The sequence below is a fragment of the Perna viridis genome, chromosome 1 (genome assembly GCF_037379345.1).
Source record: "Perna viridis isolate PV_CMFRI_1.1 ecotype Kerala chromosome 1, ASM3737934v1, whole genome shotgun sequence".
Lineage (NCBI taxonomy): Eukaryota > Metazoa > Mollusca > Bivalvia > Mytilida > Mytilidae > Perna > Perna viridis.
Window position 1 is genome coordinate 1,043,516 of NC_142445.1, and position 16,017 is coordinate 1,059,532.

At 33.2% G+C, this 16,017-nt stretch overlaps 1 protein-coding gene across 1 annotated transcript in view; it reads right to left on the minus strand.

Annotated features, from left to right (window-relative positions):
- Positions 1-16,017, minus strand: part of LOC148626777 (ectopic P granules protein 5 homolog) — an 83,939-nt gene that overhangs the window by 55,220 nt on the left and 12,702 nt on the right. The window contains exons 8-16 of the mRNA XM_088588248.1: positions 10,129-10,234; positions 9,680-9,794; positions 7,540-7,696; positions 5,352-5,498; positions 4,311-4,465; positions 1,871-2,025; positions 1,559-1,699; positions 890-1,054; positions 59-181 (exon numbers count right to left, since the gene is read on the minus strand). Of these exons, the coding sequence (XP_088444374.1) occupies positions 59-181; positions 890-1,054; positions 1,559-1,699; positions 1,871-2,025; positions 4,311-4,465; positions 5,352-5,498; positions 7,540-7,696; positions 9,680-9,794; positions 10,129-10,234 (1,264 nt within the window). The remainder of the gene's footprint in view (positions 1-58; positions 182-889; positions 1,055-1,558; positions 1,700-1,870; positions 2,026-4,310; positions 4,466-5,351; positions 5,499-7,539; positions 7,697-9,679; positions 9,795-10,128; positions 10,235-16,017) is intronic.

Below are 16,017 nucleotides of genomic sequence, written 5' to 3' on the forward strand. Positions count from 1 at the left end.
TTATAATATAACTTTTTGTGCCAGTTTTATTCCATAAAAACACAAACATAATATTTACCTGTTTCATGCCTTCAGTGAAAAACATCCAATGATGCCTATTACTGACAAACTTCCCATACACCTGAGTTAACATTATAGCAGTTTTCTTGTGTACTTCATATGGAATAAACAGTCTGTTTTTCTACAGAATAAATGTGTGTGTTATAAATAACCCTTAACTACAACACACAATCTTATAACAGTATACAGAATCCTACCACATAATTATATTTTCAGGGTTGTCTCTAAGATAGTGCTTATACTTTTTTTTATATTTTCAGGACTGACAATGTTACTACCTACATAGTTTGATGAAATTTTATTCAGCGATGCATTGACAAGCTGTAGTATTTGATGGCTACCGGTAACTCCAACAAAATACTGATAAATACACAATATTTTGATTCTGATACTGACTTTATTACAAGTATCTGAGGTTGAGCCCATTGAGCCTGAGATTCTGGTCAGAAATCCAGTTATCAAAAACCAATTGCCTAATATACTGTTTATTGGTAATTTATAGGTAACATTAGGGAGCCTAGTTAACTGAGGACTGCTTCAGTCAGTGACCTGTATGGTCGATAAGCCTAGTTGATTTAAATAAGGACTGTTTTGGTTAGTGACATGTTTGGTCTATTTGCCCAGGTGATTTAACTGAGGACTGCTTGGGTCAGTGATCTGTTTGGTCTATTTGCCCAGTTGATTTAACTGAGGACTATTTTGGTCAGTGATCTGTTCAGTCTATTTGACCAGTTAATTTAAGTGAGGACTGTTTTTGGTCAGTGACCTATTTGGTCTATTTATATATTTTCCCTAGTTGATATTACTAAGGACTGTTTGGACCAGTTACCTGTTGGTCTATTCCCCAGTTGATTTTACTAAGGACTGTTTGGGCCAGTTGACTTGAGTTAGATGTCAACTCCGAAGTCAGCAACCATTCCTCTATTATAGTAAGATCGGTATCCATTGGTAACCACAGATGGAAAGGCAACATTTGGAACAGATATAGTGACATCTACAAAGAATACAACCAAAAATTTGTATCTCTCACTTTGACCTTGACATCTGAATTTTGACCTTTATAATGCACAGAGTTTTGGATATTCAATGTATTTAAATTGGTTAAAATCTGTTGAAAGGAGTACAAGGGTTTTAATCATGATCCATTGGACTAATGATAGGTAATCTATATTCCTTTACAGATATCAAAATTTTGAAGAAAAAAATAACTAAAATATTCATTTCTCATTCCTATTGGAAATATATACACTTCAAATGGAATATATCCCTGTCATTCTTATCTCCACTTGACTCCAAAAAATGAATTTGTTAAAGAAGAGCTATGCTTAAAATCTACATGGACAGATTAAAAGTCAGAAATTGTAAATGATGTTTGTGTACTGAAAATGTAAATAGTTCTTTATCAAGGTATTAAGTGTCTTACAAAATACATAAAAAAACATAAGTAAATGGATAAAGTAGATGTTCCATGTTGTTTGTTGGTATAGAAACAACTCACCCCACCAATGTTAATCAAGTTTTGATTGGTCTGTTGTATTATAAGGGAGATAATAAATGGATGGGTTGTTGCTATGGAGACCAACAGCTCCCGTCCTAATTTGTGACACATTTCCCTAGTTTCTGCACAAACATAACAAATCTGAAATATATATACAATGAATCTGAACTGACGGTTGGAACATGTAGTGAAAACATATTTATACAATGATTTTTTAACTTTTGTGCATACTTAGAAAAAAAAGCATGCTATAGAGAAAGAAAACACACAGTTTTTTATTGAACACTTAAAAAGCAGAAAATCCCTTTTTACCTCAAACAGTCTAAGTGAAACAGCTTGTATAAAATCAAACTCCCTGGGAGGTCTACAGGTCGCCATATGAGCTAAGGCTGTTAGCAGGTATACAGTCTCTGCTGATATCATTGATGTGTGTACAATGTCTGCTAATTGCATGGTACTGAATCGATCTGGAAAAAAATGGTGACTAAAGTTTCATCGAGGTTCTAGGTAAACAAAAAAAAATGTTACTGTAAAATATATACAGTGAATCCTTTCTGAACATGAATAAAACAAAACTGGAAATATTTTGTTGAAGTCCCTTTATATCTGTCTTGAACCTGGGTAATAAGAATGACAGAAACATCCTTTTACATTCCATCACAGAAAATTTTATTTTTACCTCTTAAACAAAATCAGCAAACAAACAGTCAAAAAAACAAAACAAATAAAAATTCAAGTCTACAAAAACATGTCTCCCCTCATGTCCTGCAAACTGTTCTGAGCAATTTTGGTTTCAGAAGAGTTGAACTCACAAGGTAATTTATGAGGTTTTTTGGCAAATTTCTAAGTTCAAAGGGGCATAACTCCTACAAAAATTAGGCCACAGTTTTTTAATTTGTTGGTTTACAGATTTTAGACTCGATAAAATTGGGTCGGCCGGTCGTAAAAAAAAATTATAAAATTGGAACCAGAAATATATATCAACTATTTACATTTTAATAAGAGCATTCTTATTCTACAGATTCCATTATCTAACCTGACATAGTAAAGAAGTGGGATTATTACATAGGTAACAGTGATTTACCAAATGTTCCCAGTGTAAAAATTTTCGATAATTCACACTGAAATAAATTCAGTAATTTCACTCTCGCACTTTTTCCCGCTAAAACGTCACAACATGAATATCAATCCGCCGTTCACAAAATTTATGTCAAAAATAGCAACTAATAATGGAGAAAAACTAAATCTAGGTGTTCTTTGGCACTCGTGACCATATTTTGGTTATTCACTCTTTCCAATTAATTATCCTATTATCTAATCTACTGCATGTACATACACGTTATTATTAAACACAAATTCTCATTCCAAATATTTAAGAGTCCAATATTTTCAATCTGTAATACTTAAACAATGTTAATTTCCTCTTATTTATTTGTATTTATATAGCATGATTTAGTCAGGTTAAAAAAAAGGTGATAAAAAATTAAAAGTGGAAATTTGACTTTTAAAACAGGGTTGGTCAAAAACTATGTACTGTTTAATTTATTATTGAGCATCATTTTGGTGTAAACAAGTTGTGTTACAGAAAGGCTTTGTGACAAGTCAATATCTAAAAAAAACTACAAAGTACAGGAAGAATTCAGAGCCAGGAAATTTAGTATGCAGACAGATTTCATAAAAATGAAAAAAAAAACAACAACTTTTTTATGGTTCATAAAACTTCAATATTTATCAGATTAAGGATGAAGAAATGGTCTTCAGAAAAAAAGAAGACAACATATTATATTTTAATTGAATTTTCTCAATTGTTTCATAAGCTCTTTTTCATACTTCCACACAAAACTTCAAAGCTTTGATTTTCCCGCCAATTATCTCCCCTTTATTTATCTACTTCCTGTTGAGAATAAAAACAAACCTACAAGGTTTTTAAACTCTTAAATCATTTATAGGAACTTTTTTACATCCTTCTCAATTAAAGATATTTTGATTTTATCATCTCTAGCAAGCACTAACTTGTTTCCCAAACTACCAAAACCCTTGTAAGATTTTATTGAAGTGGTGAAATTTATGCAGTCGTGTCCTTTGATCTTCTCATGGACTTGTTGAGTGAACAAAACTCGAAGTAGGCATAGTAAACGTTATAATTTTACACTTGCCAATTTTATTTTGTAGTTGGTGGCAGTAAAAATAATAATTGTAAAACTGAAATTCCAAATTTTGTTTTCTCCTTGCTGGAAAAATCTAGTTGGCAGATCTGTAAACCAACAAATAAAAAGTTGGGGCCTTAGAGGATAAAAATTTCCCAGTAATATGCACATCTACATGTTCTTGGTACATACTACATGTTCTTGGTACATACTACATGTCCTTGGTACATACTACATGTCCTTGGCACATACTACATGTCCTAAAATTTGATTCAATAGTTTCAGAGGTTTTCTGGCAAATTTCTGAGTTCAAAGGGGCATCACTCCTACAAAAATTAGGGGATAAAAATTTCTTGGAAAAAAGCACAACTACATATGATGTTCTTGCTACATACCGAGTTACATAAAATTTTGTTCAGTGGTTTTAGAGGAGTTGGGCTGACAAACTTTGTGATGGACACAAGGATACACAGACACAAGGACAGACCGACAAGCTAAAAACAATGTCTCCCCACCAAAGCGGGGAGAAATATAATGAAACCTAGAAAGAGTATAATTTCAGTGAATGTTTTTCAACAGTTAAAGTAGTAGTTCTGAATAATTACCATTTACATATTCTCTACACATGTTCTCAGAAGGTAAACTATCTATATCTACATTCTGATTGGTTCCTTGGTGAAGTAACCATAGTAACTTCCACATGGTCTCTCTAGATACAGTGGCATAAGAGGTATTGGTCATGAACTGCCAGGAACCTAGCCTGAAGATAAAGATTCCTCATAATTCAAACAAACATGCCAGATAAATGGGGAGTTGAAGTGTGACAGAAAAAAAAAACCTTTTTTCCAGTTTTCTGCATGAATAACATACACTCACATACCAAAACTATCTCAATATCTGATGCCAGTTGAAAATAAATTTAACATATATGTGAAGAATGATTGAATGTTAATATATGTGTTAAAATTGGCTGAATGGTAACATATGTGTTAGGACTGACTGAGTTTTAATATACCCGGTATGTGCTAAGACTGGCAGGATGTTAACATGTTAAGACTTGACTGGATGTTAACATATGTGCTAAGACTGAGAAAATGTTACCATATGTGTGAAAACTGACAGAATACAAATTTAAAGTCCATTTGTCGATGTGTGATTTGGCCACCAGTATGCTATTAAAGGGTTTTCTAGAAAAGCAGAGGATGCTTACCTTACCGGCGCACCTGATCCATGCCCCCAGTTTTCAGTGGAGTCGGAGTTGCTCACTTACCTTTGTTTCCTTGTATGTATTATTTTAGTTACTTTGTGTTCTTAGTTGTGTTTGTTTGTTTTCCATGTCTAGTATTTGTCCCTGGATTACATCTTTTGATTTCCGCTAGAATCGTGGTTCCCTTGATTACTCTTTTAAAGTTTAAAGTTAAGTGACAAAAAAGTAAATGGCACATGAGAACATTTTGACATGAGAAAATCATATTTAAATTTTCAAATTGTTAATCACTGAGCAGTTTTCCTAGTTCAAAGATGAAAGAAAAATGAACCATTATCTAAAGAAAATGTATTTATCATTTCATTACGCATTTTCTTCAAGTGTTTAATTGAAAACCTGTAGACAATAGCACCAAACTATTAAGTATACCAATACTTACTTTTGTGAAGTTAAAATACAGTTAGTAGCTCGTAAAAAGAACTGGTCATATTCTAATTGTAGTCGATGGACCATATCCTCCGGTAACCTTCCACCATTGTAGGATAGAAAGCACTGGAGATGGTTCGAAACATAACAAACTACTTCTCTGTAAAAAAGTATTCAATTTTACAAAATAGTAACCTCTTTATTCACTGGTATTTGTTTGCATAGAATCAAAAAAAGTTTCATTATTAAGAAAGTGTTCATTCAATCTAAAAAACACAGAGTCCTCTGGATGAACTGAATTAATCATCAATAATTATAGATCATTTCTGATCAGTGTTCCAGATAGTGTTCACAAGGTAATTCCTCATCCAAGTGAGGCTCTGTGCCCTTTTCATGGTGCCCTATCCTTTTTCTAAATCAAAAGGCCTTTGTTGTAATAATCCACAATTTTTTAAACCAAAACATTATACTTGCCAATAACAGCTGATCAGCTGAAGGTTATGTTCAACTGATTGACTCTCCCTAATTGGAAATTATATAAAATATTTAAAATTCAATATAAAAGCCATAAATCTGAATAAAAAATGTTAATTCCTGCCTAAACAGATAAGAGAGAGTTTTATGACGAGTTATCAGCTTATCAGAAATGATGAACTAGTATAAAGTGGCCAGTAATCAGCTGATCAGAAATAATGAACTAGTATAAAGTGGCAAGTAATCAGCTGATCAGGGATGATGAACAAGTATAAAGTGGCAAGTAGTCAGCTGATCAGAAATGATGAACTAGTATAAAGTGGCAAGTAATCAGCTGATCAGGGATGATGAACAAGTATAAAGTGGCAAGTAGTCAGCTGATCAGAAATGATGAACTAGTATAAAGTGGCAAGTAATCAGCTGATCAGGGATGATGAACAAGTATAAAGTGGCAAGTAGTCAGCTGATCAGAAATGATGAACTAGTATAAAGTGGCAAGTAATCAGCTGATCAGGGATGATGAACAAGTATAAAGTGGCAAGTAATCAGCTGATAAGAAACAAGTATTAAGTGGATTCCCTTTGGATCTACCACCACTTCATGGACAGCCAATCATTTGTTCATGATAAATTTCTAATGTCCAACTGATCTGTCAATTGAACAGGGTGTACCAATTACAAAATTACACATGTTGGTTCAAAATGTCAGGTACCTCCCTTCTAATTTTCAAACTTTTCCACATTTTCAGCATTTTCAACAGTACAGTATAGGTGCCAAAAGTTTACTTTGCAATAGTTTTAAAATATATGATTATGGAAATTTGGTACCAGCAATCTTGAATATTTATTACATTTACATTATGCAATATATGTAAAGGAGATGCACAGGTTGAAAACACTGGGTCCAAACATCATTTTTGAGAAATGACAAATGATGAGGAGAAACAACTAGCTTCTTTGACAATCAAGTCAAATATATTATAGATGTTCACGACTGCAATTTTTTTAAAATCCGACTGACTGAACTTATTTAAGTAATAAAACTGACTATTTAAAATTAAATTGCCTCATGAAAGTGAAGAAAATATACCATTATACATTCAATGAGTACAGCTGATTGTGTTGCCTCTTATTTGAACAGAGGTAGAGAGATGTTTTCTCAGGTCAAAGTAGTGAAATGTGGTTATAGTAACGAGATGAAACAGATCTTATTAAAAATATTTTACATTTTGAACTTAATTGCACCAAGAAGTGTCATGAAGCTCTGTCAGAGTATATATTTTATCCCTTTACTAATTCCATGAAAATAATAGTCTATATACATGTATGACTGTAAATCTTACATGTACTTAGTACACTTTTGCAGTTCACTGAACATGCCCTTTTTGAAAATTCAACAGTGCATCAAAAATGCCCTTTTTCAGGACCTGCACCCTGCTCTAGCTGGAACACTGTTGATGCATTTCTTGTGAGTGATGAAGTTTGACATTTAATGCTTGTGACACTTCTAAAACTGACATAATGTTTTCAATGTGACACTCGGTAGGTAATAATATTTTGGCTGTTTACATTTTTTAGTGTTAAGACAATGGCTGAAATAGATAATACAATTGTAGCAGACAGGGAAGCAAAACAAAATGTTAAATAGGAAGAGGCATTCAGATTGTAAAACCAACAATGCTGGCTACTTAGTTGTGTAACTATAAAGTTTTGTAGTAAATTATATACCTTATGGTACCTCCAATACGTTTGTTGAGCTGTCTATAACGAGCCATGTTGTACGTCTGTAAACCATCTCCAAGAATTCTAATCAGACATGTGCTGAAGGCTAACTGTTTTATCAATACTGATTCTGTGGTTCTCTCTATGTCATAGTGAAAATTATCTAAATATAAACAAACAAAATAATAAAACAAGAGGCTCCCAGAAGCCTGAATTGCTTACCTGGTTAAATTTTGCGTTTCAAGGGCAATAAGTTTAACAAGATGTTGTCCAACAATTTTGACTAAAGGAGACTTTGGTAGGACTTATCATAAGGATCGTTTCAGCAAATGAAAGTTTCTTTCAATCTATCATAATTATCATAATATTGGCTAAAAACTGTAAAAAAAAAACAAACAAAAAACGTCATTTTCACCATTCAAGTGCAATAAATCTTTCAAGAAGTCGTCTGACTATTTTTATCCCTGGAGACTTTTTTTAGGCTTTATGAGAAGGACTTTTAGTAACAGCAATCATGTTTTTTGACAGATCAAAAATCCCCACAACAGTTCTATGCATGATATACCAAGGAACAATCATACCAAGTTTGGTTTCAATTGGTCAAGTAGTGTCAGAGGAAACAAGTTTTGAAAAATTGTTAACAATGATGACGACAACAGACATATTTTAAAATACATGTACACAAATATAGTAACTTTTGATGGTTATTATGACAGTGCATTCTTAAACTTAAACTAGACATTGTCCCTAACAGCAAGGAAAGAATTTCCTGCCAATAATCTCCCCTTGGAAGAGGATTTTTTTAAGATAATATTTTTAATTTTAACATTCTAATCTTTCTGTAAAAAATCATTTGAAATAATATACATGTATTACTTTTTACATAATTTCAAACACTATTAGTTAATAGCGAGGGCTGCAAGCAGTGTGAGCTCTACCGTTATTACATGTACATTCTAAATTTCCCTTAAGGTTCTCCAATATACTAACGAAAAAAAAGTAATGTCCCGGAAGTAACAAAAAGTGACTGTCCTTATAGAGAAAATTCATCATTTCCTTCAGTCAAACAAATAAAAAAAATATAGGTTAAGATTATGTTTCAGTAAAAATAGATTCATCTTTTCTGATAGTTTTCAAGTCTTTTCTAATTTGTTTTACTCATTTATAGAAGTGAATGTTATGTTTATAAAAACTTCAGGAAAAACCATGTGGATGTACATACATGTATCTCCACTGTTCCACTGTTGCTGTTGTCGAGAACCTAACCCACCTCGTAAAAAATATATAACTGATTATTTTATCAAAATCAAAGCATAGCTTTTCTAAGATGGGAAAGGCAATCATTTTCTTGTTTGGAATTTGCAGCTGTCATCTGAATTTTGTTTACGTCACACGATATGTGTAAAATATTCCCACCATCCGTGGAGAACTGTAATATTTCCAGTATTTGTACAGATTGATCTGACAGGCCAAAACTAAAATGGAGGTTGCTAGAGATGCCCTTAAGGGATAAAAAATGTAAAACATTGCAAAGTGCTATAAAGTTACTGACCATTTTGAGAGTGAGGGGAAAGGGGGATATGGGGTTGGAATTTTGGGGAAAAATTGTTCAAGTTATTTTTTTATTGAAAAAAAACTCCCCCATCAATTACAAGACATATCTTCAAATAGAAATATTGATTTTACTTGCAGGTTAAATATAAATAAAAATATTGCACATGTGAAAAAAAAAATTTTCTTCTGGGTCGCACCCCCCCCCTCTTTGTAATGTCCATTATTATTTTTACGAGCCTCGCAGACGGTACATATATAGTAAAGCTCACGGTGCTCGCTGATTTAGGCAATGCCTACTCCATATTAGAAAATATATATGTTTGTATGATTTTGCAAGATAACAGAAAAGTACGCTCAGTATAATAGGTATGATCTACCTTATGACCAACAGCTACCACTACTACAATTTTTGTCCAAACATGAATTCATGACAATATGGACATCTCCATGTTGTTATACTACATCCCACAAAGTTTCATAACAATGGGGCAATCTGCTTTGGACAGACAGACAGAGTGAAATCTATATACACACCCCTCGAACTTCATTTGCAGGGGTATAAAAATTAACAATATTTCATGTCAAATTATACCTGTTCCAGAGATCATAAAAATATGTTTAATTATATCTGCCAAAGGAAATTGTTTAAGGATGGCTACAAAATCATTCTCTAGTAAATATTTCCAAGCATTCTTTGGATCTTCATCCTACAAAAGAGATATTTATAATAAATGTACAGAAAAATCATGTAAAAATGCACTGAGACACCAATGTGATTCTGATGAAAATCAGGAAATCAAAGTCATTAAGGAAGCAATCTTAATAAAGTTTACCAATTATCTTCCCATTTACTGATCAAATTCTTGCATTGAAATATCCAACGTCAAAGAAGTTTACCAAGTAGGTTATTTTCAGAACATTAGGTGTGTGGTATTGGTGTCCACACCCCTGTATAACACAATTTAGTTTTGGTAATAGAGTAGGGAATACATTTTTGGATAGAAGTAGGTAATAATTGAGGAAGAGGAGAGGTTATATTACCTCCTCTCCATCACAGTTGATTAGAACCCAAGGATTTGTAACTTGCTGAGGATCTGGGCTTGCTTGTACCACCTCCTTCATTAAACAGACAAAATCTTCTCGGGCTCTGTAAGTAGAGAAATAATTATAGTTATTTCATATAAGACATTTCAAATTACTATTACATGTATCAACAATAAATACTTCAATAACTATCAAATATAAAACAGAGCTAAATATAGAGCAATCAAGATAACCAAGATTCCAGCAGAAATCAAAAGAATGTAATCCAGGGGCAAAGACCAGACACAGGAAACAGACGCACACAACAAAGAACATAAAATAACCAAAATAATACATACAAAGTAACAAAAATAAATGAGTAACTCAGACTCCACTAAAAATTGGGTGCATGGACCAAATGCACGAGTAAGATAAGCATTCTCTGCTTTTCTAGAAACACCCACTAAGTTGCTCAGAAAAAAGTCAAGTCCAGGGTAGATAAAAGATGAAAGGAAAAATACGGTGCAGATAGAGACACTGTAAGGATCCACAAGTTAATGATGACGACCATAGAACTTCTAATCTTGTAGCAATATAACCCTGTTCCAGAAACCTAATTATAAGGAGTCTAGTGTGAAACAAAAAGTCTGCGTAGTTACGTCAAGGCATAACACGAGTTGTGATATGAAAATCACATACACAGGTGCTGAAGGGTTGTTGCAACAAATGAAAGGAAAGTTGACAATATAGAATAAAAAGTCATCGTGATTGTTGTATAGTTTTCCTTTACCATTGATCTCTAATGTGTAGGTCAAGATATGAGGCTGACTTCACAGTGTCTGTAGTATTCTTTATCTAAAGTTCACTGAGGTAGAACTTATAAGCAATGTATAAAATCCCCGAAACTAGGATTATTAAATGATAATACATCATCTATATAGTGGAAATTGAGATTACAGGTCAAGCTATACGATGTTCCTTCTTTCGAATCAGATCAGCTATAAATAAATTAGCCTCATTAGAGTGAAGGAATAGGTCAACAAGAAGAGAAACACAATTTGTTTTCATTGGAATGCCAAACATTAGTTAAAATGGCATCCACCACACTGGACAAATATGTTGTCAAAAAAAAATTCCAGCATTTTGAATACATTTTCTTCAGGATATAAAGGATACTACAGACAGTACAGACACTGTGAAGTCAGCCTCATATCTTGACCTATACCTAGAAATCGATGGTAAAAGAAAACTATTGACCAAACTTTATGACAAACGTGATGACTTTTCATTCAGAATTGTCAACTTTCCTTTCATCTGTGGCAACATCCCTTCAGCACCTGCGTATGGAGTGTTCATATCACAACTCATACATTATGCCAGAGCTTGCCAAAACTATGCAGGCTTTTAGTATCGCGCAAGAACTCTAACAAATAGGCTTCAGGAACAGGGTTATGTTGCTACAAGATTGAAGTCATCACTACAGAAGTTTTATAGTCATCATTTACTTTTGTTACTTTGTATGTATGATTTTAGTTACTTTATGTTCTTTGTTGTGTATGTCTGTTTTCCATGTCTGGTCTTTGTCCCTGGATTACATTCTTTTGATTACCACTATAACCTTGGTTCCCTTGATTACTCCTTCAGTATATTATGAAGATGATTTGGAATTGTTTTTTACAAAGTATGATGAATCTCTACCAAGAACTACATATTTGTATCTAGGTGTCTTTTTTTGAGTAACAACGAAGTATTATGTTTTTGAGTTGGGACTTTAACTGAGTATGGGGAATAGAAGTATGGAGTTAAAAAAAAGAGGCTCCCTGGAGCCTAAATCGCTCGCCTTGTTAAATTTTGACTTTCAACGGCAATAAATTTAACAAGTTGCCCAACAATTTTGATTCAAGAAGACATTGGAAGGACTTATCATAAGGATCATTACAGCAATTGAAAGAATTTGGCTAAACCTAACAGTTATAATATATGAAAAACTACTGTCTGAGCCCCATGTTCTATTTTTAGTAATAGCAGCCATGTTTTTTGATGGATCCCCACAACAGTTCTATGCAGGATACCCCAAAGAACTTTCATACCAAGTTTGGTTCTAATTAATCAAGAAGTGTCAGAGGAGAAGATCTTAGAGAGAAATAACATTAAAAACAGCAAAAAAAAAAAAAAAAAAAAGTAAATAAAGGGCAATAACTCCAACATGGCTACACAGATTAAAACAAAAAAATTTACCAGAAATAGACCTCATCATGATAAACACTTTTACCCATGTCAGAATTAGCTAAACCTAACAGTTCTGGAGATATATGCAAAACACTACTGTCTGACCCATATGTTCTATTTTTAGTAATGGCAGCCATGTTCTTTGATGGATCAAAAATCCTCACAACAGTTCTATGCAAGATACCCCAAAGAACATTCATACCAAGTTTCGTTCCAATTGGTCAAGCAGTGTCAGAGGAGAAGAGTATCATCAGATTGTCAGAGGAGGACAATGATGGACGCCAAGTGATGGCAATAGCTTACATGGCCTTTGCCACAGTGAGCTAAAAATCATAGGTTAAAATGCTATTGTTTTCTGATAATAATCTTGAATTGAGGGTTTCCAGAAGATCTTGCAAATTTGTCTGGATTCTTATTGAATTAATGCCTCTACAGGGATAACAAGTTCTATGGTAGGACTGGAGATCATCTTTGAAAGCTGTTAGTATAAAAGTTAAAAGTTTTGAAAGAGTTTTGGTGATACATTTTGCAGATCCAACTATGTAGCATTGTCTGTATGGATTATTGTGGTGTTAAGAAATCCAGTACATAGATGGTAGATCACAATCATTGTCTTTAGTAGAGAGACCAAAAGAGGATAGCACAGATTTATGATTTTCCACTACCTCTTCTTTGGAGAGTATGGTAGCAGTATAGGTCTTATTACTGCTATTTTTTTATGTCTACCTCTGTAATAAACATTGGATGTAATACGTTTGGTAGGTAGGGTCTAAAATGTGTAACCCGTATCCATACCAACTTTTCCCCATACCCAAATAGTGTTTTGCTAAAATATTCATTCGTACAGTATGTTAAGAACTGAAAAGTGCATGAGATGTGGAAAAGTCCATTTTAATTCACTTCTAATAAAGAAAATGATGTATATTTTTTCTGATATTTCTTGTTTGATCTGTTTTCTGAAGTCAAAAGGACTAAAATGTGTAACCAGAAGTTACCATACCTAACTATTTATTGACTATTTCTTACTTTCCTGTCCGAATTTTACGTTTTTCTAAAATTATTAAGAGGTTAAAACTTCACTTTAAGACTTTGGATAAAGTTTTGCAAGATTTGATGTTGTTTTAAAAAAGAAGTGATTGAGTTTGAATTCTGTGCAGTAGCTAGCATCAATCCCCGTACCAGCAAAGAATGGATATGATCTTATCCAAAATGAAAAACACACTCTCATAAAAAGAGTTTGATGCAGTTTTAATTTCTCGTCAATGAAAATTTTGACAATATTATGACGTTTTAATGTCAAATATGCAATAAATTAGTACAGATGACTCAAAATACTGGACTTTGATTTTGGGTACAGGAATTTCAGGTTACACATTTTAGACCTTTTGAAAACAGAAAAATCGAATAAACTCTACTTTTTCAACAAACGTTTTAAAAATCATTATTTCTAGCCTAACCATCATGTCACTTTGCAAATGTGCACCAACTTTCAGCTGGAAATATCAAGTAAAAACGAAGACATTGGCAAAGTAGTATTTCGTTCAGGGAAAAGTTGGTACAGGTACGGGTTACACATACCCGTTTTGCAGAAAAAAGCAATGTTGTTTTGGCTTTGTCTACTGGTATGACAACATATTTATCATGCATAGTAGACAATGTTTTGGCTACATCAGGGTCATTGAAAACCGATGTAGCATTGACACTCATTGACCTACTTAAAACTTTCATATATTTCAAAATTAAAGGCCACACAGCCTTTACCCAATCTGACAGTGAATCAATGTCTTCCTGTTCTCGTTTTATCCATTTTCTTGCATAGTCCTCCATGGCATCCATAAGAATTTTAAAGTTATAATTCCAATTTATTGAGCATGGTTCACAGTACTTGGGACCTTTAGAAAGGATCTTACAAAGAGATTCATTTCCAATGATGTCTAAATAACAACTAATGACTTTTGAGCCCTGAATCACTTATCTGATAAATGCAAATTGGGGTGGCTATCTCATTTGATCAAGTGGAATAAAACATAAATCATTTAAAGAAGTTCCTCCTTACACCATTCTTTCCTTGATTTCAAAACCTCGGTTCAATATTACCAGAGGATATAACAAGAATCCCACCAGAATGAACATGTCAGCCACCAGTTGGTCTTCAATGAACGACTAGGAAACCCTTACACCACATGGCAGGCTGCAGCTGGCCCGAAAACATCATTATACACAGGTACAACAAAATAGTTACCCCTATAAACTCAAGTAAAAATAAACTAAAGGTATAAACGAAAAGACATACAGAGGCCAGAAATTCCTGACTTGGGACAGGTGCAAAAAATGTGGTGAGGTTAAAGTACTTTGGTGTGATCACAACCCTTCCCTTTTAAAATCTGGCCACTGTGGAAAAAATATTACACAATTAAACACACCTAAAATTCAGTTAAAAAAAGTCTGAGACCCTTGTTATAATGGAAATAAAGAAACTGAATGTAAATTACACAAATGTACAAACTAAAGAGTACTAGCAATTAACGGATATGCCAGCTCTAGACCAGTTTAAACCTACAAAAAGTTATGTCTCCATCGTATGTAAAATCAACACCAATTCTTCCCATGTGGGGTTGAGAACCATGGTACATCATAAGTCGTACAATAAGGATAGAACCCATGTCATATGTCATGCTAAAAAAATGCTTTTAAATATAGTGTTGAGCAAATCAATGCTAATACCAAAAAATGCTATCCTTAACAATTCAACAACAATATCATAACTATATCCCTTACAAATGGGCCGATAACTTATTGGGTGAGTATCGAGCTTTCTGTGCTTTGTGTAGAATATTACCATTAAACAAAGAGTGAGAGATACATGCATGTATTAATCTTTATAAGTACATCTGTATATGAGAATGAGTCTCTTATATCAGTTGTTTTTAATGTTTTTAATAGTTTGTGATATCGAGCTTGTGATATCAAAAACCTTGATCTGGTAATTTCTCAGCAATATAAAGATTGATTTTTTTTAATATCTGAAACATTGTAACAAGTGCGAGCCGAGCAAATCAAACCATTTGAGATATGTAAACACTATATGATGGTAACAAAGGGACGTCACCATCTAAAAAACGGATAGTAGACAATAGGGAAGAAAGAAAAATCATCTCTTTTATCGTAAACTTTAGTATTGAGTTTACCATTATCGATATGAATCCTAAGATCAAGAAACGGACATTCTTTATCAACAAAATTAGCTTTATTTAAAGACAGTTCTACAGGATATATCTTTAGTATAAATATTGAAGTCATTGTTGTTTAGAGCCATAATATTGTTCAAATATCTAAAGGTGTGGTTTTGTATACTGGTATGCCAAAATGACTTTCTGTAAAAGTTTTCCACAGAAATTTGAGTGGTTGGATCCAACAACTAAGCCATTTTAGCCACAAAGACAAGGAACATTGTAGAAGGCATCTAGTCATCAATGTTGTCAAGTTTCAAAAGATTTAATCTTTGAAAATAGGAAAATTTGATAGCCCTAATCACCATCAAGCCAAAAAAGAATTGTTTTACAGAAGCTATTCTATACATCATTTATGCCTAGTTTGCTAAACCTTGGATCTGTATTGGCAGATATATACATTTTTCAAGTATTGGTTGAGAAAAATGCAATTCCCAATAGGGTTTCC